This window comes from Protopterus annectens, chromosome 1.part2 (assembly GCF_019279795.1).
Source record: "Protopterus annectens isolate FY-2018-M chromosome 1.part2, PAN1.0, whole genome shotgun sequence".
NCBI classification, from domain to species: domain Eukaryota; kingdom Metazoa; phylum Chordata; order Ceratodontiformes; family Protopteridae; genus Protopterus; species Protopterus annectens.
In genome coordinates this window covers 927,660,324-927,687,656 of record NC_056727.1, presented here as the reverse complement: position 1 = coordinate 927,687,656, position 27,333 = coordinate 927,660,324, and the positions used below count along the sequence as shown (strand labels likewise).

Here is a 27,333-nt window from a genome sequence, read left to right as displayed (position 1 = left end):
CAGCTTCCTACAACACACACACACACACACACACACACACACGCACACGCACACGCACGCACACACACACACACACACACACACACACACACACACACACACATACATACACTGCAGCAAGCTGATTGGTAGATTTGTACCAAATGGCTTCCTACAGCAGATATATGCCCTCTCAGCTCTTTAAGCCAAGAGAAAAATGTGTACAGTAAAAAATAAGAAGTGCACTTAGCAACTAGACCCCCAGATACTTTGCAGCCAGGGCAGCTCCCCCCATTGTCACCCTTGCTACACTAGTGCTTACAGTCAATGAGTCTTCAGATTATGTAGATACACAAATGGTTTGAACTGAGAATGAACTGGACATTGAATGGCTTTTGTGTAGTGTAAGATGGCAATTATTATTGCATCAGTAAAGACAGACTAGAATAAAATATAAGGAGGGACAGACCATTTTAATGTGTTAAAAAAGAAGGCTTATCTTGTAAGTACAGCATCTATAAATACACAGGGTTTTCTTAAGAGGTGCAGATTTTATTTATATATGTAGGTATGTTTGTAGACTAGGAATGTATAACCGGAAAGCCCCTATTTTCAGTATAGTACCTTGGAGAAAAGCTTCAACATTTCTTTCTCATGGAGGGAGTGAGGTAAATGTCTTTTTCTAAGGGCTTGTTGAGTTAGTCCCAGAGACCCTGCAAGTATCATTGGTTCTTCCTCATTTGTGGTTCTTCCTCATTTGTATTCTTGCATGAGCAATCATTCCAGACATGCATCCTCTGGCCTTAAGGAATAAATCTGCTAAGTAGGAGTCCTGAAGCCTTCAAAAAGAAGTAGTGTGGAGTAAGGATGGAAAGCTTTGATGCATAAGGCACTTTTAGGGGTGAGGAAAAGTGGGAGGTTGACATAATGGTTGAGGTGTTTACCTTAGAAACACAAGGTGCAGAGTTTGTTTCTCACATGGGGTAATTAGCTAAGCTTAAAGTGGCCCACAAAGGCAGTTAATCTAGTATGAAACTGAAATAATAATTTTTTTTTTTTAAAAAGGAAATGAGTTGGGATTTAGAAGATGAATTGCTTAGACAAGGTAAAGCCTTCCTGCCATGTGTAATGCTTTGGACAGTGCAGTGGTAGCTGTTGCGTTGTTGCCTCACAGCAAGAGGTTCTCTGGTTCGATTCTCAGCTGGGGTGCCTTCTGTGCGGAGTCTACATGTCCTCCCTGCATCCATGTGGGTTTCCTTTGGGTGCACCGGATTCCTCCCATGTTACAAAGACATGCATCTGGAGCATTTCTCCCTGGGCCTCCACTGAAAATTGGCTTTGTTCCAAGTCAGACTTTCCCGGTAAACAAATGTTAAATAAATAAGTAAAGGTAATGAGTGTGAGCATAATCCAAGTATTTATAGATGTGGAAAAATAGGTATTGGCAAAGGTACAAGAATGAAGTACGAGTTCGCTGCAATCATTATAGAAGGGGATAATTTGTAGAAAGTGTTAATTCAGTAGAAAGTGGATGCATTTGTTATAGGAGAGGAAAGAAAAACTTGCAGGAGCTGTCTGTTTCAGGCAGTGGAGAATTAGGAAAACAGAATGGTTTTAATAGGTTAAGTAAGAAGAATGAAATGTGTGGTAGGAAAAGAGGTTATGAAGAAAAATCAGACAAGAACAGAAAAGGCGAGGTCTGTGCTGTAAGATAGTGCAGGTGATATCTGGGAAGTTATTAAAGGATCTTTGTACAGATATATCTGGTGGTAACTAGTATGTGGAATTAGGTAATTATACAGATGCAGGACTCTCAATTGTGGAAGCATATCTTGAGAGGATGTTGAAGTTAATGATGGAAGAATTCTGGACATGAGGAGATAAGATCCATAGCCCAGAAATAAAGAAGAGACAAGTGGCTTCACCATGAGAGTCATTTAGTGTGACAGCTTGTGGTTTGGTTGGGACGAAAGAGTTTAATAACCTAAAACCAAGGGAGGTCATAGTCTCCCTATACTCATCACTCATCAGACCAATGATTGAGTACAATGCCCCATTCGGAATGTATCTGACCCGACACTTGCAGCAGCTGGAGAGGCCACAAAAGTTCCTCACCAAAAGGATAAAGGGTCTCAAAAATCTGTCCTATGCTGCCCGACTGAAAGAACTCCAGCTCTGTTCAGTCGCTTACCGCTTGCTCAGAGGTGACCTTTGCCTGACATACAAGGCCATGTCAAACCCAGATTTGATGAATATGCTTCAACTAAAAATATCTAGATCCGTCAGAGCCACAAGGGCGGGAGACTTAAACCTCGATACGGCTATTAATAGCACGTGCTGGAGGGATAGATTCATCACCCAAAGACTCCCTATGCTGTGGAACAAAATCCCGATATATGTGAGGCAGAGCACCTCGCTGGCCTTGTTCAAGAGAAATCTTGACCAATGGATGGGAGATCGCAGATATACCCCAGGGATTACCTCAGTGTCACTGCTCGACAGAGGCACAGCAAAATAATGGGTATAGTTCCCCATACTAAAGGGGTGGCGCAAGCCACAAAACTATGGGCTAGGCTTGTAAATGCCCTCGGGCAGATAGCCTAGTATGAACCTATGAACCTATGAAAAGGTACTTTTCTGTCAGACATGGAAGCTGTATGTCATAAAAGTTAATAAATCGGGTTTAGGTAAATGTGCTGTGTTCCTATGGTAAGCAGTGGGCATTTGAGTGTGTTTAGTGCAAAAGAACAGTGAGCTGTGACTGTCAGGCTAATGACAAATTTTAACTTTTGTTATAAGCTCTGTCGAGTGTTTTATTGGGGTAACAGCTGTATTTAAATTATTGCTGAACTGTAAGCTAGGAAGGAGTTATGTACAAAGCATGTTTCTTTTTTCTTGCTTCATTGTATATAAATTACTTTGCCATATATAACATTTTGAGTGTTTTATTGGCTGAGTGATAATAATGTTAATATTTATTTATTGGCATTTGTTTACTGGGAAAGTCCGAATGGGCAGTGACCTGTTTTCAGCAGTGGCCCAGTGAAAATAAACTCCAACATGTTACATGAAAGCAAAACTGTAGAATATAGCAAATGTACTTTATTCAGCTGCTTTTATTGTATCTGTGCTTCTTCCTACTTTATTACTTTATTTTACTCCACCAACTCATTATCTTCTATAAGGAAGATATGTGATCTACACTCTTGGGGCAGGCGAGGTAGCTTGCATCCTTCTAAGTTGGGAATTTGTGTTTGAACCTGTATTGTCTGTTATTCTAAAAGTGTCTTAGTTCTGGCTTAAGCACTTTGGCTTCAGGTCAGTTATTTTGCATTAAGAAGGTTTGTGGTCTACACTCTTGTGGGAGGAGATGGTAGCCTCCGCCCTTCTGAGTTGGGAATTGCTGGTGAAGGCTTATTGTGCCTGTTATTCTAGGTGTCTGTGTCCTGGTCTGTGGTCTGCACTCATGAGGCATTACTGTCTAGACAGATTTTTTTTAACTACTAGAGCATCTTGTTTGCTCATAGCGGAGTGCTGCTCACCAAATTGCTTGTCTTATTGACTTGTTCAATATTTGAGTTTTCCTTACTCCTCCCTAGTAGATCAATGGCTGTGGATATGCACTTCCCAACACTCTCTCTGTGGCCAGTCTGGTTGAGATGAGTATTCTGAGGCATTGTAGCAGTTGCCTCATTTACACTGACAACCCACTTATTCTTAATAAAACAGATAGTGTATGCAAGAGGGGTAAATACATTTTAATGATGGAGACAAAACTCTCTCATACAACCAAAACTAATCCTATAGAGGTTGTTAATGACACTTGCACCATGCCTACTACACAGGATAAAGACCCTACATATAAAACTGTTTATGCTGAGGCACTTACAGGTAACCTTCCTAAAACACTAAGACCTCCTGCACAGTACATTCAAATAAAGGGTCCTCAGCCATCACATAAACACTCCATTAAAAACACCAGCCACAGCTACACATAGTAACACTGCATCCAGTATCTTCACTACTAAGCCCTTAAGGGAAACCAGCACAGAGACAAATTTCCTGGTCATTGGTGATTCTGTAGTGAGGCACATCAATGCCCCCCTCACTAGATTGAGTAAGGAGAGAGTCATGATTAGCTGCCTTCCCCCGGGGTAAGATCCATTAAGTCAGACAGGCACTCAAGTCATTGAACCACAGGTACCAGTATGACTCTGTCATAGTCCATGTGGGTGTTAATGACCCGAGATGTACCTCTATGATTGAGCTCGCTGATTGTGTCAGGCAGGTGTGAGCCTAGCACTGAGCAGCATACTACCTACTCCAAGGGTGATGCCATGTTACCAACAGAAAGTGATTGATTTTAACAAATGGCTTAGCTTCTTATAGGCTCATAGGTGTTTACTAGGCTAATGACCACAAGGGCTTTTTTAAGCCTAGCCATGCATCCCAAATCTCTGATAAGTTCAGATACCCTTGATGAGTATTAGCAGGTGTTTGGGAGACGAAACATTTACAAGCAGGGGCCCAGGAGATGAACCATTACTGACTGCCTATGTTCATTAGAGACATGGGTACCAAACCAGGGATGAATTTCCTATTCCCCATCCAGTTGTCCAAGTTGTACTTGAATTGGGTTAGGGAGGAACTCTGCTTCACATGGATGGGGGAAGCCTGTTCCATAGATGAGGTAGTCTCTGGGATACATACCTATCTCTCCAGCAGGTCCTAGTTATATCACAGGCAAGGTTTGTATTTAGAACGGGTAATTCTCGTGCTGTTTGTTTTGTGTATATGCAGGAGGTCCATCAAAGTGGGGTCCAACAATGCCCTGTATGCCAAGCATAGATCTCAAAAGCTGATAGGAGACAATACCGGGATAGGGCCTTGAGGCAGTCTGCATAGGACATTTTATTTATGCCGTGTATTCTCTTAGTGAGGAGCATCTGTGAATGTTCCAGTTGTTGGGTATGCCTTGTTAAGTACATACCAAAGGGGGCATTGTACTCGATGATAGCTGTGATGAATGCTAAATACAGTGGAACAATTACTTCCTTGGACTTAGATGCCATACCTTGGTTTATAAGTTGCACAACATAGAATGATTTCCTCATTACTGTAGACATGTGATAGTCAAAAGCTAGATTACTGTCTGTGTCCCTAAGTTGCTGACTACTGGCTCAACTCTAATGGATGTTTTGTCAATATGGTAGTTACCAGAGGTGGATGACTTCCCAAAGGATGCTATTATGCATTTCTTGGCGTTTATAGTTTTAGTCCATGGCTCTGACACCAGTTGTTTGTCTATGTCAGCCCCTCTTAGAGAATGTGTCAGTATGGGATTCAATGACGGCTCCTAATTTGCAATCATCTGCAAATTTAGTCAGCCAGAGACCCCTGATATTTTTTGTGACCTCAGAGAAGCAAATGCCAAAAAGGAGTAGTCCAAGGACAGATCCCTGAGGAACTCCACTTCTGACTGGCCTCATTGTAGAGGTGGACTCCCCAATTCTCACTTCCTGGCCACTTGGCTGTCCACCTGGTGACATACAAGTTTGTACCTAACCTCTTGAGCTTGTCAACAATGCCCGAACAGGGTATTGTGTCAAAAATGCCTTGGCCACTTCAAGGTAGGCAGTGTGAGCCATTTTTCCCATCATTCATTGCTTTGGTTACCTTCTCAAAGAAGTCCACCAGTTTGAATAGGCATGATCTGCCTTGATGAAACCAAACTGGGCTGGGCCCAGTGTCTGGAGGTGTACTATATCTCTGTTGATCATTTCCATGATCATTCTTTCCATGGCTTTACATATAAGATTAGTGAGACTTATTTTTATTTCATTTATTTTATTTTGATGCAGTGATCTTAGAGAGAGCATTAAGGATCTGATCCTTAGTGATAGTAGGGGGAATTATATTTGATGGTATTTCCTGAGTGAAGGTTGAGGGGGAGAGAGAGGGATAAAGTTCGAGCTGAATTTATCAGCCAGAAAGTTTGCTATATCTTCTGGCTCAGTAAAGGTGGCTGTATTTACAATGAGCTCTGTACGCAGTTGTGTATTGCCTTTGAGGTTGTGGATATAGCTAAAGAATGCTTTGTGGTTGTCCTTGGCCTGGGAGTCCAACCTTACCTTGAATTTGGCTTTGGTAGACTTTATTTGTCCTCTGAGTTGTTTTAGTTTGATGAGAGTGCTTGTATCCTACTGGGTGTTGCACCTCCTAATTTTTGGCCATGATTTTCTTCCGTCATATGTCAAGCCAGGGGCTACACTATTTGACAGCTTGGGAGGATGTGGTTGACAGACTACACTGCTTTACTAGTGATGGTCTGCACTTATCCCCTCTAGGCTTTCGGATATTGGCCTTTTTTTAGGCAATGCCAAACTGATAAACCTACTGACTTAACAAACCTATGAAAGAATATCTGAAGGTGATACTGCTCAAGGCTAGAAGTCTTATCAAGAAACTTCACTCCCTGTAAGCCGCTTTCTCCCTGGAGAGTGTAGACATACTGGAAACATGGTTTAAAGTTGCTGAGAGTCACCCAGCAATGCAATATTATAATGCCCTTCACACCTTTAGACCAGCTACTGCACAGGAGGAAGGTAGAGAAATGCCAGTCTGTATTAAGACTGATCTCACATCCAGATTAGTTAAAGTTTATGACCCACTGGACCTCATACATATGCAACTCACCATAAACAGGGTGTCATACCATATCCTTGCAACATATAGGTCCCCCTCCATTTCCCAGGAAACCCATACTTACCTATCTCAATGTACTAGAATCTCTCACCGTTCTACCCAATACAGTATTCATGAGGATCTCAACTACCTCTTTAAGAACTGTGGCTCCTACACGACTTCTAATGCACAAACCCAGAGATTCCTAAACTTTGTTAATACCAACATCCTGGAGCAATTGGTCCGTCTTACCAGGGTGCAAACATCCTTGATCTTATACTCGCACGAGAGGAGGGCAATGTTCTTCCTCCAGTGTAATATCTTTGCTCATCAGATCTGATCATAAGGCAATATTACTAGAAATAATTAAATTTGGGGATCCAGCAAAACCAAAAACTTTTAAGAACTATTCCAAGGCTAACGTGTCTCTACTAAGCAACAACTTGGCTAAATTTCAAGCACCCCCAAACCCATTAAACACCATAGAATACACTGAGCTATTTACAAAATCTCTATACAGCCATATTGATAGCTGTATAGAGCGCATTGTGCCCATTCATATTAAGAATAAGACAAACTCAAAAGACAAGCCGCCCTGATTCACCTCGGGGATCACGTCTATTGCCCTGCAAGATAGGGGTCCAGGGAAGCAAATATTGTGGGAAGAAATATCCAGGGAATTGTTATGGCTAGGCTTGTATAGGCCCTAGGACTGATAGCCTAGTACCAACCTATGATGGAATCACAATATCTACTGGTTACACAACAAAAAAAAGATCTTGGCCAAACGTAGGAGAAACAAAGCCATACATACTAAAAGCCCCCTGACTAGTCTAAGCAGGCATCTAAGAGGGTTAATTAATACTTCAAAGACTAAATTTGAAGAAAAAATAACTTCTCAGGCAAAACACAACCACAAAGCTTTCTACAGCTATGTCCGTAACCTCAGAGGAAATGTACAACAATACATAGAAGTTATTGTAAATGGTATCACCCATACTGAACCAGAGGCCATTGCCAACCTTTTGGCTTCCAGGTTCACCTCAAATTTCTCTACCTACTCCCCCCTGATAGTCCAAAGGAAATACCACATAATACAATCACCCCAACCATTACTAGAGAACAAGTCATTAATGCACTTTCCTAGGCCAAAAAGACTACATTGATGGGCCTTGCTAACATCCCGGGATGTTTAATAAATAAGATGAAACATGACATTTCTGGTCCACTTGGAATCACTTTTCAGCTGGAGCATTCAATTAGGTTTTGTGCCCAAGGAATGGTCATTCCCCTGCACAAAGGAGGTGCATCCAGGTAATTACAGGCCCATAAGCCTTACCAGCCTCATATGTAAAGTCATGGAAAGAATCATCATGGACATAAGTGAGGGCATAGGTAACCTGCAAACACTGGACCTCTCACAGTCCAACTTTGTTAAAGAAAGGTCATGCCTATTAAATCTGGCGGATTTTTTGAGAGGGTCACCAAAGTATTGGATGAAGGTAAGACAGTGACTTGCCCAAGGCTTTTGATACAATACCCCACTCTGGCATTATAGACAAGCTCACTAATTTAGGTATAAACCCTTTTATCACCCACTGGAAAGCCAACTGGCTCACTGATAGGACCCAGGAGGTCAAAGTAAATAAGGCCACCTCTACCAAGAGGGCAGTCACTTCCAGAGTTCCCTCAGGGCTCTGTATCAGGTCCGATCCTTGCTAGCATTTGTTTCTCTGAAATGGAAGCAAATGCTGAAGGTTTATGGCTGACTAAGTCTGTAGATGATTGCAAGTTGTAGGTGATCATTTTTCAAGACAGTCTCTCTCTGACTAATAAATGGTGCCAAAGCTGTGGTCTTAAAACTCAATTCTAAGAAATGCATAATTGTACACTTTGGGATATCAACCATCCCAGCTAATTACCATATTGAAACTACAACCCTGAGAGTCGACCTAGTGGTTGGGGATCTGGGTATGCAGGTAGACAGTAGTCTTACCTTAGACCACTATGTGACCACAGTGGTTAGGAAATCCTTTTATGTTGTGCAACTTATAAGTAAGAGCATGACATCTAGGTCCAAAGAGGTCATTATCGCACTGTACTCCATCCTTATCAGACCAATTAGAGTACAGTGCTCCCTTTGGTATGTACCAGACAGGACATATGCAGCAACTAGATTGACCTCACAGGTTTGTTACAAAAAGAATACAAGACGTAACAAACCTGCCTTATGCAGAGTGCCTTAAAGCCCTTTCCCTCAATTTCAGTCTGTTATAGATTGCTGTGGGGTGATCTGTGCCTGGCTTACAATGCATTAGCAAACCCCTCACTTATAAATCTCTTACATATTTGTAAGTCAAAAAGTACCAGAAGTGCAGGGTCTAGGGATCTGAATTTCATCTGTGACTTAAACATAACATGCTGGAGAAACAGATATTTGTCCCAAAGGCTGCCCCTCCTATGGAACCGTCTTCCCATCTATGTAAAACCGAGTTTGTCTATTACCCAGTTTAAGTACAACCCAAACAAGTGGATGGGTAACAGGAAATTTACACCGGGCCTGGCACCCATGTCCTTTATGGACGGAGGTAGCTTTAGCCTGGCCCTAAATGTCCTGTTTGGATGCAGGGCATCATTATTCTTTTGGGAAAACTTGGTTAGGTTTAGAACCCCCCCCCCTCCCCCCAGGTCATTAGCCTAGTAACAGTCTATGAAGCTATAAACATTTAAAAAGGTAAAATCATACACACTGCATACCTCAACCTGGCCAAAGCTTTTGAGACAGTCCCCCACTCAGCTATAGTAGAAAAGCTAAATAATTTTAGTTATTTATTTATTGACATTTGTTAACCGTGTTTGTCCAACTGGACTTGGGGCCCATTTTCAGTGGAGACCCGAGGGGAAAAGCTCCAGTATGCATACAGTTTACAGTATAATCAAAAACATTTGAATCAAAAGTATTTATACATTGATTTTATTTTTATTTTATTTTACATTTGTTAACCGGGCTAGTCTAACTGGATATATTTCCATTTTCAGCAGAGGCCCGGGGAGAAAAGCTCCACATAGACATAGTAACTATTACATAAGATGCAATAAAGAGCAGCATAAAAATATACAGTATCAGGAAAATATAATAAAAAAAACCCCAAACTTATTGTATTCAGAATTAACAGTTGTATAACAAATGTACTCAACATTCTTGTCAAAAAAAAAACAAGCATAACTTATTTAGCATTCTCTAACATCTTAAGAAAGAGAAAAGGACAATTTAAAGACAACTATGTAAGTAGATTAGTTATTTATATGAACCCTCAGTAATCTGAGTTATATAATCAGGAGGAGAAGGATAGTGGAGAGGTAAGTGATAAAGTAGTGAGGAAATAAAATAGAAGGTAACAGAAGTCACAGAGATGGAGGGGAAGTGGAATAGTCGAATACATGGATTCAGTCTGGGTTAAGGCAGGGACATAGCCAGTGTTTTGTAAGGTAAATTCTAAGTTTTTGTTTGAAAAGGACAGGAGATAGAATAGAAGTCAGTTCAGTGGGCAATAGGTTCCAGTGTTTACCAATGGAGTTTGAGAACAGGGAGTCACCTGCAAGGTTATTGGATTTGGTAGCAGTAACTAGGAGTTTGCTCGAGGAGCGGAGTGAGTTCAGGTTAGAATAAGGAGTGAAGAGATTAGAAAATTAAGGAGTGTTGTTTGGCAGATAAAAAGCTCTTTGGATAATGGGAAGTTGGGAAAGAAGCAACATGTTTTGTAATTCAAGCCAGTGAAGTTGTGGGTTCAGGCAGTGGTGAGTTCTGAATTGATTACCAGTAACAAATCTTGCTATACTATTGTAGGTGGTGGTCAATTTAGAAAGATTAGTTTTCTTCAGGTTAGTGTAAATTGGTGAGGCATAGAGAAGAGTGGAAATGAGATGAGAGTGTGCCAAAGTAGCTTTGGCTGTTGGGGATAAGAATGTTTTAATTCTATAGAGGGAGCCCAGTTTTCTATGTACAGTTTTAATAGTGTTATTTATGTGATAATCAAAGGTAAGATTGTTGTCAGTTGTCACACCTAGCAGTTTGGTAGAAGAGTCAGGTGATATGAGAGTATTGTTAATAGAAGAGATAGAGAAGTCCAATGGGGGGGATCTGGTAGTGGGCTTGAAAAGGAGGAGTTTTGTTTTTTTGGCATTAAGAAGTAGGCAGCGTTTTAAGAACCATGCTTCAACAGTATGGAATACCTTTTGAGTAATAGTTTAAAGCTCTGGGATGGTTTTTGCAGAGCAAATGAGTGTTGAGTCATCTACATATTGTATGCACGTAGCTTGGGGAATAGCTACTTGTAAGTCATTTATGAATAGGGAGAAAAGAAGGGGTCCAAGAATTGAGCCTTGTGGTACACCGAGTGAGATCGGGAGAAGAGAGGAGGGTTTATTCTCCCAGAGGACAGCTTGTTTTCTGTTAGAAAGATAGGAGGTGAACCACTGGATGGCATTCGGTTCAATAGCAAGTGATTCCAGGATTTTTAGGAGGAGAGGGTGATTGACCATGTCAAAAGCTTTAGATAGGTCGATGAAAAGTGCTGAAGATAGGGTGTTATTATTGCGGTTTTTGTTAATGAAGTCAGTGAAGGAAAGGAGAGCAGTAGTAGTACTGTGAAAAGGTCTGAAACCATGTTGACAATGAGATAGAATGTTATGTTTAGTTAAGTGATTCATTAGTTGGTGGTGAATACATTTTTCCATGATTTTTGCTAGTGGAGACAGGAGGGCAATGGGTCTATAATTAGAATATTCTGTAGAGTTTCCTCCCTTATGTAAGGGTATAATATGTGAGATTTTCCAGATATCAGGGATGTTTCCTTCTTTAATGGTTCTGTTTATAAGAATAGATATGGGATAGGCTATTTCTGTGGCTGCTTTTTGAAGAAATTCAGATGGAAGTTGGTCAGCTGATGGGGTACATGGCTTAAGCTTTTGAATACATTTTTGGATGAAGGTGGTAGAGATGGGCTGTATTATAAAGCTTGGTAGATTAGAAGAGGCAAGTTGAGGAACATTAGAGTTATCTGAAGAAAGGTGAGAGGCTAGTGAGTTGATAGTGTCAGTGAAAAAGGAGTTGAAAGTGTTGGCAGTTTCAAGGGAAGAAATTTTGTCTGATCCCAAGGGGGAGGGAGTGGAAGTTTGTCCAGGGTGAAGAAGTTTGTTCAAAGTTGCCCAGAATGTTTGGGGATTGTTGTGATTAGATTGCTGGAGGTTACAATAGTAGTGTTTTTTATCAGAAAGAATAGCTTTTTTGGTATTGTTTCTTAGGTGTCTAAAGGTTTGATGATCTGAGGGTAGTTTACTTGTTCTCCATTTTAGCCAGAGTTTGTTTCTGAGTAATATTTTCTGTCTTGTTTCTTTAGATAGCCAGGGGGCTGGTTTAGCTTTTATTCTGATAGTTCGTTTTGGAGCATGGCTATCTAAGATTGTTAAGAATTTGGTATTAAAGTATTGAACCGCTTCATTAAGGGGAAGAGTTTTTAGTGGATTCCAGTCACAGGCATTTAGCTGAGTTTTAAATAGAGTGGGGTTAAAATGTTTATTACTGCGCACGGTCCTGACTGATGGGGTATTTATAGTGATATTCTTTTGCCTTATGATATAGGTTAAGTTATGGTCACTCATATCATCAGGCAGGGTACCCGCTAGGTAATTAAGTTGGGGTTTGTTAACAAGGATCCAATCAAGTAAACTTTCTTTATTGTTAGGTTTATTAGTTCTAGTGGGGGTGTTTATAGTTTGGGTAAAGCCATGGAGATTAATATGGGAGGCTGGGTTGTTTGAATTAACTGAGAACCAATCAAGGTTGAAGTCTCCAAGTATTATAGTTTCTTGTGGGTGGTTGGTTGAAGCCCAACTAAGAATACTTTCTATGTTTGTGGAGTTATTACCAGGTGGAAGGTAGGTACAGATAATATAGATGGCTTTATTAGGGTTAAGTTGTAGCTTAGTTATGAGGAGTTCAGTGTTTGTGTTCTCAGGGGGGTCATAGGGAACTGAGGATATATTAAGTTCGGTTTTAAAAATGAGAGCTACTCCTCCGCCCTTACGAGTATTGCGGTCTAATCGTAGGATGTTGTAGCCTGGGGGAATGATTTCAGTATCTTTAGTGAAGGGTTTTAACCAGGTTTCTGTTAAACAGAGGATATCAAAAGAGTGACATTGCAGAAGAGAGTGGAGATGAGTAATTTTGTTGTTGACACTTCGAATATTGAGGTGTCCTAAGAGTAAAGTGTTAGATTTAGAGATAGGTAGTGGAAGGGGTGAGTTAGAGAATATTGTGGTTTCTTTGGTAGAGATCTTTGTAGGACCAGGGTTTGGGTGTATATCCCCATCTGTCAGGGTAGTGGGCTTGTGTACTGAGTGTGGTTTAATGGTTAGATTAAGTTTGTCTTTTAGTTTCCTTGACATGAGATTATTACATTTGGTGTGGGATAGTCTATGATATTTGGCTAGAAGATAGCAGGAGGTAGATGTAATGTTAGAGTGGTTACAGTTTAGGGTTATGAGTTCAGAGGCAGTTTGCTTGGAAGAGGTAGTAAGGTGGTAATTATGTTTTATTTCATAGGACGTCAAGAGATAAGGGAGTGTGAGTACTAGAGAGGCAATTATCAGGGCTACTAGTTTAGTTAGGATGTTTTTTGTTATAAAGGTTTTGGAAGTAGAAGTGGTAGTTGTTAGAGACATGATGAGGGGAGGATGGGAAGAGATTCCTGTGGTAAAGGGTGGGGTAGGTCTGTCTTGTAGGATGAGGAGGCTAGGAGGAAAGAGTTACTGGATGTTAAGACTGGATGGTTAGGACTGGATGGACTTGATGTTAAGATATAAGCAGAAAAAGAGTCCCAAAAACATTAGAGAGAAAAAAAAAATAGCCGACAATATATTTACATATATACAACCAGATAGTTAGAATCGACCATATAGAATTGTACAGATTTAGAAAGTATCCACTAAGTGATTTAGAAAATATCCACTAAGTGGAGTATAAACTGTGAATAAACCTCTGTGTCACCCACTAGATTATAACTGACTCACTGATGGGGTGCAGGAGATCAGAATAGGGGAAACTACCTCCACAAAGAGACCAGACACAAGTAGAGTCTCCCGAAGTTCAGTGCTGGGACCTCCTCTGTTTGGCATTTACTTCTCTGAAGTAAAAGACAATACCTAAGTGATCTGGCTGACTGTTTACAGATGACTGCAAGCTAGGAGCAGTCATTGAATCCCCAAATGAGTTGACCATCCTGCAGGAAGATTTGCACCAAACAACTGCTGCAGATGTCATGAACATGAAACTAAATGTCTAGAAATGCATTATTGAATCCTTTTGGAAGTCATCTACCTGGGGGACCTACCACATTGACAATACACTCTAACATTTGACCAGTTATTCCGGATTTGGGAGCTTATGTGGATAGTGACTAAACGTTTGACCAACATATATCCACAGTCATACGAAAGTCCTTCTGTATTGTGCAGTTATAAAAAAAGGATTGTGTTTAGACCAAGAGATGTCGTTGTTCCCCTTTACTCATCCCTCCTTAGGCCAGTCATAAGTATAATGTGTCCTTTGTCATGCATCTGTCCAGACACATGCAACAACTGGAACACTCCTAGACATACCTTAAAAAAGGATAGAAGCTGTAACAATATGTCCTACATGGACCAACTCAAAGTGCTGTCACTATTGTCTGTATCCTACAAACTGCTAAGAGGTGACCTGTGTCTGATATACAAGGAATCTTCCAACCCAGTACTGATGGGACCCACTGCACATCATCAAGTTCAGTGGTATTAGAAATATTCGTTCTAGGGATCTAAACCTCTTCTGCGAAATTGACAGAATGGTGTGGAGGAACAGGTATATCTTGCAGAGAGGGTACCACTGCTCTGGAACAGACTCTCCATCCATGTAAAACAAAGCTCATCCCTGTCCATATTTGAGAGCAACTTGAATCCATGGATGGGTATTTGAAAATTTACCCCAGGACTGCTCCCTGTACTAGTGATGGACAGAGACATCTCATAAATGCTTTATCCCATGCATGAGTCCCCTCAAATTATATAGCTTGTCTTTTAAACAAGTGCAATATAATAAAGTTATAAAGCTTGTCACCTCCACAAATATGCTGTAACATAATATAATACAGAGTATCCAAAGAAATAATAAAAATGTTTATTGTGAGAACTAAGCTTAATTTATTTAAATTAGATGAAGTGAAGAGAGGGAGAGAGACAGAAGCAAAGGTGAGATAAGCAGAGAAAATGCACAAATTCAGAAGAGATGGAATCAGTGGTTAGACCAGGAAAAGATTATTAATAAGTTGACAAGTGTCGGAGATGTGAAAGAGTGAGAATAAGAAAGAGCAAAAATTGGTTAGTAAAGAAGTGTGTGTGTGTGTGTAAAGGTAATTGAGAAATCGATATTTACAAATTACAAATGAGTATTTGAAGCATATGTTCTTTGGTAGCATAGTTTTGAGTGTGATATTGTTGCTGATGGAGATTTTCAGTAGTGGAGCAGGAGGTGGTAGTAAGGTAGGGGAGAGAGACAGTAGGTCAGAAAAGTAAAAATGATTATAACCAGAGGAAATGAATAGTGGATATGGCTGCAAGAAAGTATAGTCAGAGAAAACTTTGGTTAGAAGGTGGCGGGTGGGTGAAAGAGAAAATTGATTATACAATGGGACTAGCCTGGTGTGGAGCATGAGCAGAGCTGGGAATTAGGAATGTTTTCAAAGAAGTTGTGAACATGTGTAGGGTGGGTGATGATCTGATTGTTATAGGGAATCAGCTCCAGGTTTTTGCTTTCACTTTACAAAATGGGGATTGTCTTGCAGATTTTTTTTTTATTATTTGTGCATAATGAGTTGTTTACCATTTGGTCTTAAAGGATGTTGTGGGGTGTAATTTTGCAGAGTTTTACTAAGAACTGGGCAGGCTGTGCTGTGATCGAATGGGTGTATGAGAAATGGTGAGGTAGTGGTAACCAGTTTAGTTCTTGAGGTGTGGTACAGTGCTGACGTTGATTTGGTTTGTTTGCAGAGAAGCACACTGTCCTGTTATAACATTGCTCAGGCGTAGTTTTTAGAGAGGTTTGTAAGGATGGGTGCTCCATATAATAGTAGAGAAGTGTTAGCTAGGGTTACTTTAGTATTAATTGTGAGGAAGTCATTCGTCCTGTAGAGCATTCCTAACTTTTGGTGTGTGTTTTAATTTGAGGTCTAAAATAAGCATTTGGTCATGCCAAGCAATTTAATATGAGGTACATCTTCAATGTCAGTGTTTTTAGAGAGATGATTTTGAAGTTACTTTTGTCAAGGCTTTGTGAGTTAGGGAAAAAAACAGGAGTAATTTAGATTTTTAATTAAGAATGTTGGAGCCAGCTTCCAATGGAGCTAAAGGCTTCTTGTGTTATTTGATAAAGATATGCTGGACTATGAGAGGAACAAATGAGAGTAGTCTCATCTGTGAGTTTTATAAGAGAGAGACAGAGGCTTGCTGGGAAGTACTGTAGAGATTGTTAGTGAATATATCCAACAGCAGGGGACCAAGAATATAGCCGTGGGAATACACCTGTCATAAATCGTAAGAAAGCAGATAGGGTGCAGAGCCATTTTGATAGTGTCAAATGCCTACGTGTATGAATAAATCGAATACAAATTTACCATTGTCCCTAGCTTTGTTGATAGTGTCAATGAAGGATATGAGGGCGCTAGTAGTACTGAGTGCCGGGCAGAAGCCATGTTGTGTAGGTGTCAAGTTGCTGATGGAGATATTGTTGCTGATGGAGATATTGAGGAACTGTTTCTGGATACTGTTTCAGTGGTATTGAAAAGGGATAGGATGGTGATGGGCCTAACGTTTGATATTTCTTTTGAGGTTCTCCCTTTATGTAGTGGGATTATATGTGAGTTTTCCAGAGGGAAGGAACATAGGATTCTTTTACTGACCTGCTTACAAGGATTGATACTGGGTATGGTATAGCACTGGTTGCTATTTTGAGAAATTTCAGGTGGGAGGTTTTCAGTCGATGGTGAGCATGGTTTGAAATTTTGAAGTAATTTTTTATATATGAAGTAGGGACAGTTTTTAAGCTGAAAAGGTAGGATAGTTGAGGTAGGAGTTTTGAGTGTGGTTAGGGTTATTGTGGATCATACGTTTTTTCTTGGTAAGGGTCGCTATGCTGTCTATAAAATAGGTATTAAACTGGCTAGCAGTTTTGGGGGGGGGTAAGTCAGGGAGGGGAGATTCCAAGTGGAAGGATGGTGAATGGAGTCGTTTCAAATCCTGAGAAAGAAAATGCCTTCCAGAAGCCATCAGTGTTAGAGACATTCTCTACAAGCTGCTGGTAAGTTTGTGCTGTTATTTGGGGGATACTGCCTTTTTAGGTTATAGTGTGAGAGATGGGTGATGTTGTGCACAGAAAGATAAACACCAGTATTCAAGGTCTAGACAGAAATGTGTACAGCAGACACTACGGTGTTAAAGATAGGACAAAAGGTAGACCCAGTAAAAAAGATGGGTAAAGACCATCACAATTTTATAGTGAAAATGGAAGGAAATTAAATGGGAAAATGAAGGAATTGACCATCAGTAACAGCGCTATTGGAGGGAAAAGGTAAAAGGAGTACAGCCAACAGAACAATTGTGTCTCCAGTGAAAAAAGCAGGCAGAAATCCAAGTCCAAAGAGATAAAAGCCAGGCAAAGAGGAAGTAAGAAAGAGCCAGCCTGAAATATGGTAGCAGAAGAAAAAATAATAAACAAATAGGAGATGTTATTACTGTGTAACATTGTGATAGAAAAGAATGCAAGATGAACAAAGAGTTGCTAAGATAGATGAGAGGGAAAGGTATAGAAGTTAGAGATAAAAAAAAGAAAAATCCTTTCTACTTGGCAGGGAGTTCAAAGTAGTAAAACTAAACAGTAGGATAGAGCCTTACATTAACACCCAGATGGATAATTCTTGAGCTTTAGTCCTTGGAGTCTATGGGCCTGCAGAATGTTTACTAAGGGAGGAGGTCCATGAGTATTGTGTTCAGTACTGCAGTAGTAGGATACCAAAGTTGGGGGTAGGGGTAGATGATTAAAATCCTTACTGCCCTGGCTGGAAGTAGAAAAGGAGAATGATGTATGTAATACACATGTGCACATATATCTGTATACCTGTATACACATACATAAAAGAGAATGTCAGACTGACCAAGTATAGGCCTTTTCAGAGTCAGTAGATCACTTGTAAATTTGATTAGGGAAGATCCTTTGATTCTGCTGTATTATATGTTTAATACATTGTTAAAGAGAAGGCTTGCTTTTTTATACTGGAAGGAGTCTATTGTTCCAGTTCATGAAGGACATAGGCTTATAATTCTGTACCAGTCACTATAAGTCTTTCCTCTATCCTAGGAAAGTGTTTTGAAAAATTAATTCTAAACAAGGATATACATTTTGAGCGTCAAGAGCAGGAGCACACTCAAGCAAATCTGCAGTCTGCGGCTACCACTCCACCCATACAGTATAAGAAGGAATCAGTGCTGCAAACTAAACAAGGATATACATTTTGAGCCTCAAGAGCAGGAGCACACTCAAGCAAATCTGCAGTCTGCGGCTACCACTCCACCCATACAGTATAAGAAGGAATCAGTGCTGCAAACTAAACAAGGATATACATTTTGAGCCTCAAGAGCAGGAGCACACTCAAGCAAATCTGCAGTCTGCGGCTACCACTTAACCCATACAGTATAAGAAGGAATCAGTACTGCAAACTAAACAAGGATATACATTTTGAGCCTCAAGAGCAGGAGCACACTCAAGCAAATCTGCAGTCTGCGGCTACCACTCCACCCATACAGTATAAGAAGGAATCAGTACTGCAAACTAAACAAGGATATACATTTTGAGCCTCAAGAGCAGGCAGACTCAAGCAAATCTGCAGTCTGCGGCTACCACTCCACCCATACAGTATAAGAAGGAATCAGTGCTGCAAACTAAACAACGATATACATTTTGAGCCTCAAGAGCAGGGTCAGTCCACCCAGGCATTCTACTTGTATGTTTTATGAGAGTGAAGCTATTAACATTAGCAGTATTTCTTAGTAGTTCTCAGCTTGCTAATAAAACTGACTGTTGTAGTCTTATGCCCCCCGCTAGTACAGTAATCCTAACTGTCCAATAGACGGTATAGATTTAATTCACATCCCTGTGACTAAATTAACCATCAAGCAGCCCTCTCAGTGCTTTCTGCCTTAGTTTGTATCACTTGGAGGTCCACCTGTTTATTTGCATCTCTATACATTCCCCTTCATTGCTAATGTATCTCCCTACTCTAATCTGTGCACAAACTGGTTAATAATCAGCAAGTCAATGTAAAGACACACTCCCAACCTTAATAAACTTTGCTGTCTCTTCTCTCCTTCACTTTACAGGTAGTTTGAATTATTACTTACCCCCTCTGAGGCCTTCACTGATTTCCACTGATTGCGTCTCTGGTTTCTTTGCATTCCACCGGGTTTACACCCCTTGTGCTATCTCCCTCCCCCAATACAAAGTCTGTATTAGAATCCTGCAGAACATGGAGCCATCTTTAAATTTCTAGTCTCCCACCAGGACACAAGTGCTCTTCAGCAATTACATTTTGCTTGCCAGTAAGCCATTAGACCTCAGGAATTTGTTTTAAAAGTGTTCAGATTTGTAAAGTAATACTTACATTTTTCTCTTGTCTTTTTCTCTTGTCTTGGTTGGCTCTGCCCTGCTCCGTTCGCCTTCGCTAATGCTTGGGCTCTCTCCTCTCCCCTCCCCTGCCCCCTATTCCCTCCCACCCCCACTACCTCTACATTTATAGTAATCACAGCCACACCCACAACTCACCCTCACATCACCTCCACCAATCACAGCTCTTCAAGTCGTTTCACATTATACCACACCAACTTGCTTCACACAAAATACTCCCAATCACTCATTCCCACTAGGCATTTTTTACATCACCCACACTACTTCCCCATCCTCATGTAGTGCAACCCTATAATTCCTATTCAGATCCTCCCACCTAGAAACAACATAAACTTTATAACCATGACTATCGCACAACTAAGTCTAGTCTGTCTTCTCATAATTCTTTACACCACCACAAGTTATCACTCTAGCAATATCCCTAAACTTAGTAGCACAACACTGCATTATGCACTCTCGTATACAGACACCACACATTATAATAATATCTGCCCACAGTTACTCAAGAACTACATAACGGACCAATTCAGAACTAAACACATACGCTCTCATTCCTACTCCAAAAAAACACAATACTTTCTCACACTCCTCACCAAACTCCAACATCTGTATAACCATTTTAACTCAAGGCTCACCATAAGTGGGGATATCCACCCCAACCCAGGCCCAAATCCATCCTGTCCAGCACAAACTGCTCCAACACAAATGTCATAACATAACACCCCCACTTTCTTCATCCCTGGGCAAGTCAACAACAGCAGCAAAACCAACCATCCTTTAATGCTAAATATTAATATTAGAAGTATCAAAAATAAAATACCTGAACTCCAGGCCACAATAGCACACTACTCCCCAGACATAGTTGCTTTAACGGAAACCTGGCTAAATAAAAACATAGCTAATTCAGACGTTCTCCCTACCGGCTACAATATCATTAGACAAGACAGACCACTTCATAAAGGGGGTGGAGCTGCCTTACTCTACAAGTCCAACTTAATTGTCCGTCAATTACCAAACTTTTACCCCTCCCCAAATAATTGGGACATACTTATCTCACAACTTCAACTTCACCCTAAAAAGGTCATCACCACAATTGTGATCTATATTCCACCTGGTAATACACCTGCTAGCCTTGAAGACTTCTTATCCTGGTGTTCTTCCACATACTGACAAGAAACCCTTATTCTGGGGGACTTCAGCCTAGATTGGTTCACCTGTATATCAGAACCACCAAGTAATCTAATAAATCTCCATGGCTACCAGCAGCTAGTCCAAATTCCAACTAGATGTGATAAAAAATCTAAAAGGGAATCCATCCTTGACTGGGTCCTAACTAACAACCCCACATTGTACCCTCACACAGGCAGTCTCCTAGACACCTTAAGTGACCACAACATAATATACTTTAGAACAAGCATATGCAAAACCACTGACTATATATATCCACTAGAAACACAAAAAAAAATTCTCTCCTGAGGTCCTCAACACTTTACTGTGTAACTGTGACTGGACCCCCCAAAAACCCTCCCACTTGACCAGGCTGTAGCATATTTCAACAAAACATTTCTTCAACACCTAGACACTGTTGCTCCATTGCGCAAAATCAAGGTTAGAACCTCTACAAACCCCTGGCTCAGTAAAGACACCAAACAAATCCTCAAGTCCAGAGACACTGCCTGGCTTTACTATCAAAAAAACAAAGAAACACAAAGCCTAACTAAGTGCCAAGAACTGCGCAACTGTGCAAAAAAATTTGTTAGGCTGGACAAAAAATCCTACTACACAACATTACAAACTAAATACCAACACAACCCGCAAAAATTTTGGAAAAATGTAAACCAGCTACTAAAATCCACCCAAAAGGCTACCCCCAAACCAACCACCCCTGACATTAAAGTTCCCATCAAAACACAATTGAACTCCCACTTTGTGAACTCAATTCTATCCTTAGTATCACAGGACAGTTCCTTCCTCACTATCCCCCCAACACAAATAACACTAATACAAGCTTTACCCTCAAAACAGTTTCCACCACTTCAATCAAAAGCATGCTCTCCAAACTAAGAACCTCATCAACAGCAGCCAACCTACTCCCCAGCTATTTCTTGAAACTCGCAGCAGATGCTATTGCTATCCCAGTCTCCACTCTCATAAACAGATCAATTGTTGAAAACTATGTGCCCAAACTCTGGAAAATGTCCTATGTTACACCCATGCATAAAGGTGGGACCTCCACTGAACTTAATAACTACAGACCCATTGCTTTACTGTTCCCCCCTGGCCAAAATCCTAGAACAATAGACAGCAACATCCTGTCACATACTCAGAATGGTTTCAAACCTGCCCATAGTACCACTACAGCCCTCCTCTGCTTCACAGACACAGTAAACCGTCTCAAAAATGAAGGCCTGCAAGTGTCAACTCTTTTTTTTGGATATGTCCAAAGCATTTGACACAGTTTCACACCAAATCCTGCTAAACAAACTAAACCAATATCATCTATCAAATTCTACTCTTACCTGGTTCCAAAGCTACTTAACTGACAGGTACCAAGCTGTGAAATGGGAAAATTATCTCTCTCCTCAGCTGCCCATAACTATAGGAGTCCCACAGGGTTCTATCTTAGGACCACTACTATTCACAGTCTTCACAAATGACCTCCATACCTCCACATAGCATGCATCTATAATTCAGTATGCAGATGACACTACCTTAATCTGTGCTGCACAAAACATTCCCACCCTCCTGCAAACAACTCATCTAGCATTCTCTGACATTGAAAACTACCTTACCAAAGCCCAACTTATCCTCAGTCCAAAGAAAACTCAGCTTATGATTGTAACCAGTTCTAACAAAAACACTAACAGTCAATTCACTATCTACTCCACAAATGCTACTCCAATTGCTCCAGTGGCACAGGCTAAGCTATTGGGAATAACCATAGACTCCCACCTAAAATTTGATAGTCATCTCAACTATTAAAAAAGTACATGCCAAACTGGGGTCACTCTACCGTATCAAACCATTTCTTACCCAACAACACAAGATCAGCCATTGCTCACCCCCAGCTTCTATCCACCCTACTCTATGCATCTCCCATTCTGACTAATCTCAACAAGACTGAACTAAGCAAAATGGAAGCCTGCTATAACGGAATTGCCTGCTTTGCTGCAAATTGCTCATATAGAACTCATCACTGTACTGATTTGAGACAGCTCCATTGGCTTGAATTGCCCAACTTCCTAACCTACAATCACCTCTGCCTCTGTCATTCTATCTATTACCTCCCCAACAAGCGTCCTGCCCTCAAAAACCTAGTACATCACTCAGCCAAAAGGCCTCTTTGATCATCAAGCAAACTACTACTAGAAGTCACCAACAGCTACAATAGCTTTGGAGATGCACTATATAGTAGTTCATTGGCTAAAAAATGGAACTCTGTCCCTACTATTATTCAAAACATATCATCCAAAGCCTCCTTTAAAGACCTCATCAGGCAACATCTCAAGCAAAGTTGGCAGTGCCATGATTGCTCCTCAGGCTAGTGAAAGTGGATAACATATACATACTAAATCTAGAGCACTTGATAACAGTTTTCAATCTTTCTCACAAACACTGGCTAATCTACAATGTATGTACTGTACCTGTGTACTATGTATGTATTCTACCTATGTTCCAAATTTCAGCTGTACACCACAAATCTATTAATTATCTTTTTTTAAAATTAATATTTTTTTGTTTGTTCTCTCCACTGTAACTGTTTGTGCTGCATACCACTGTAAAAACATGTCTCTTGTAATTTGTGTGTATACTGATCATGTCTAAATAACTAAATGTGTCTAATTTTTCTTTGTGGAGCTTTTCTCCCCTGGCCTCTGCTGAAAAAGGGCCTTTTCGGCTCAGTCAGACACCCCCAGTTAACAAATGTAAAATAAAATAAAATAAAAAAATTGTGTTATCAAAGCAAAATGTGTGTAACAAGGTAGTGGGTATCACACAGTATTGTTTCCTAAGGGGCTTCTGAATCTTGACCATTTTGAGTTCTGTGACCTAGTGAGGTTGGCAAATAAGACAGGCCTTAAGGCCATACTTGGATCTAGCCAAGGGGATCTGGAAAGGAACGTAACTTAAAATCTACCATTTACATGGTGATATTTTGCAGCTGGAGGCAGAGAGGAGATTGGGGTGTATAAATCCTGTTTCTGCAGTACTACATCCCAGATGCCTTGCTATATATTTCCAGCTGGCAGCACCAACCAGAACACACAGCAGAAGCTTCCTTTGTGCTGCCATGGTCTTACTGATGCATATTTAGACATGAGCCACATATGTTACATGATCAGGCCATAATGTATTTGGATCACTTAGTGCAAATGTACTATGCTGTATTTATATTTTATTTATGAATTAAATTAAGTGGCATTCATTTCTCAGTTGATTCTTAGCTGAAAAAAATGATTTAATCATAGAGAAGTTAAGTATCTGTTTATCATCTTGTCATGGCACTTTTTTATGTTTATTTCTGAACTTTATGTATGAAAACTAAGATGCAGTTGCTTTTTCTTCCTCCTTTATTTTACAGGTTTTAATGCTGAGGCTGCTGGTCGGATTTTTTATAAATTAATGCTAAGACTGGGATTTACAGAATTCTATGTCCAAGGTGGAGATTGGGGTTCATTTATCTGTACTGTCATGTCACAGCTGGCTCCTAGGTAAGCAGTGTCATGTCTTAGGAAACTTCAATGCCATAATCTTGATGTTTTGTTTTTGTCAAGTTGCTGCTCATTTCAGACTTCTTACATCTCTGAGAGGTGCATCTTTCATGGGGGTTACCATGTAGTGGGATTTATCCCCAGATGCTTTCCTTCCCAGGGTAGGTCTCATCCCTCAGGAAGGAAAGATCTCTTTGAAACCAGAGAGTGGAGCAGAGATGCAGGGACCATAGCTCTGTGGCCGTCTGGGTTCTTCTATTAAACTTTACCCCACCCCCTGATGTGCTGGGCATACCTCTTCAAGTTGGATATGTAACGGCACTTGCAAGGGTACCAACCCCAACTGAGTTGTAATGCGTCCCTCATTTGCTCTACCTTACAATGTAGCAGGCACTCCTCATTATACATTTTTAAGCACTTTTATCCATGAATGTGGGATACTATCAAATGCTTTTTCGTAGTCAATCGATGCCATACTTAAATTCTTCCCCTTTTTACAGTTCTCCACTATGACTTTAACAACAAATGATCCTTTGTTCCATATGACTTTCTTTTATTGCCCATTTGTTCTGTTGCCATAATGGTTTTCTTCTAAACTACTATAAACTCTGTTGGCATCAATTCCAGTGTATAGTTTATACATCGTCGTAAGGCAAGTTATTGGTCTGTAATTTTTAAGGTAGCTTGCAGGTTCACTGTTAAGTAGGAGCATTGTTTTTTCTGTTAGCCAGGTTGGTGTCTATTTGGGGTGTGTATATAAATAATTCTTAATCATGGTTAAATCTTCACACAAAGATGTTATTACTGTCAACCAGATGTTAGGTACTGCATCTGGGCCTGGGTTTTCCAATTAGATGCTTTTCTTAACTTTGTTTCAATCTCTCTGGTTGTTACTTCATCCCATTTCATGTCCTGTACTTTTAAAATTCTTATTCTTTCTTTTAGTTCTTCTATCCATTTAGTATCTTTGTTTTGTTCCACAGGATCTTCGTAGATACTTCTTCAAAATGTATCTATCTTCTTTTTTTGGTGGTCTTTCAATTCCTTTTACTTTATTGCCCAATTCTCTATAAAACTTTTTTGGGTCATCAATAAATTGCTTATTTTGTATTTTTTCTTTATATTTGTCTACTGATCTAAGTTTTTCCGCCTGTGCTGAGATTTTTAGTTTATTATTTGTAATAGTACATGATCATGATCTGTTCTAATACTTCGCATTGCTTTTATCACGTCTGTCTTTCTGAATATTTTTGTTGATCTGTTCCCTCTTCTATACTCTTCTAATAGTGACACTTGTTAGAGCTTCATCAAACCCTTCACTTTGCAGGCACTCCATAACTTCAACTTCTATGTTTGTAACGTCTACTTTACTAATCTTTTCTACATTCCCTGTTTGTGATATTTTTTTTATTGTGAAATTTTCCATATCTGGATGCCTTTGCCTGTATTTCTCTTCGAATATCTTTGGGGGCTGCCTTCTTTATGTTGATTAATTTGGCTTTTGCCTTTGCATAAATATTGCACTATATCAAATCGGTCTTTCTTTCCCATCTCCATATTTTTTTATACTTTTCAAAATTATCTAGGTTTTGTTTACATTTTCGTACTTCTCCAGATGCTTTGTTTTCCAAACAGATTAACGTTTCTTGATCTATGTACTGTTTTTCAAAAATCTGTTGTATTAACAATCACAAATTTTTATTTGAAGCTTCTGACAGTTTTTCTTGCAGAAGTATTTTTCATTCCTCTAACTTGTCTCTTAATCTTTTTGTATATCTTGTGTCTGGAAATTCTGGGCTTTTTCCATAATAGTAACAATACATAATTTCTTATCCTCAATAGTCCACTGTATCATTTTTATGCCTCTTCTTTGGCCTATCATTTTTTGTGATTTCTGTGGACTGCTACTTCCTTTTACAACAGGGGGACCATCCTCCCCCTGGGCCTGACCCCCATTGTAGGAATGTTTACGTATTTTGAGGATTCTACGCTGTCATTTATTCTAGTCCTGGGACCAGTGCACCTACCAGGATTGGGCACTTTTTTATCCGAAAGACGAGAAGACCAGAAGCACGAAATTTAAAATACTGAACACGACACTAAACATACACCACACGCACACATGCACACACCTTTCACCCAAAACACAAACACATAAACCTACACTACAGAAAAGCAGGGGGGCAAGTCCCCCTGCACCCCCACACCCCCCCTACTTAAATATTCTAACTCCAAGGCCATACAGACAAACGCACGAAAACATCACCACACACCTACATTCCCCGCACACACATGCACACATCACAGTCACAACACACACACACTAAAGCCCCTAACTAACACAACCAGAGATACTTACCTAACCTCCTGACATCTCCGTACTTTGATTTTGAAATTTGTGCTTCTGGTCTCTGGTCTTCTTGTCTTTCGGGTATCTGGTCTCGGGATTCCGGTCTTCGGTAATGTCAGAATTCGGGATTTAGTAGTGATCCCATGTGTGTGTGTGTGTGTGTGTATATATATATATATATATATATATATATATATATATATATATATAAAGAGTGCTTAAAAATGTATAAGATACACACCCTACACTGATCGACTACATTACAGTGACCATGAAACAGTGGCAGACCACTGTGCAGTTAAGCCATGATGGGATAAAAATCCAAAGAGGGATATTCCAGGGTGACTCTCTTCCACTGCTGCTATTCTGCCTTGCCCGTAATCCATTAAGTTGTCCACTTAACAGCATAGGTCATGGCATTAATATGGCTCCTAGAAAAACGACAAAGTGCAAAGACTTCTCATTTTCTGTTTGTCTACAATTTGAAACTGTATAGCTTATCAGATGAGGAACTGAAAGCACAACTGCAAGTAGTCAAAACTTTTTCAGATGATATAAGAATGTCTTTTGGTCTTGGTAAATGTGCAAAAGCAACCTTTAAAGCAGGAAAACTGCAGCACCAAGAAAACATCAGTTTGGGGCAAGAATATGATATCAAAGAACTTGAGCAAGAGGGAGGGTATATTATTTGGGTATTGATGAAGAATCAATAATAAAACATGAACAAATGTGAATAAAGCTTAGTAAGAAGTACTTTAGAAGACTTAAATTAATCCTGAAAACAGTGTTGACATCTAGGAACAAAATCCAAGCTATAAACCAATTTGCTCTTCCTGTCCCAA

General features: G+C 40.1%; 1 protein-coding gene across 1 annotated transcript in view; it reads left to right on the top strand.

The window, feature by feature from the left end:
* The window catches only part of EPHX1 (epoxide hydrolase 1), a gene marked incomplete in the record, with an annotated part of 687,022 nt that overhangs the window by 422,620 nt on the left and 237,069 nt on the right, over positions 1–27,333 (top strand). The window contains 1 exon segment of the mRNA XM_044059800.1: positions 24,012–24,141. Coding sequence (XP_043915735.1) covers positions 24,012–24,141 — 130 coding nt within the window.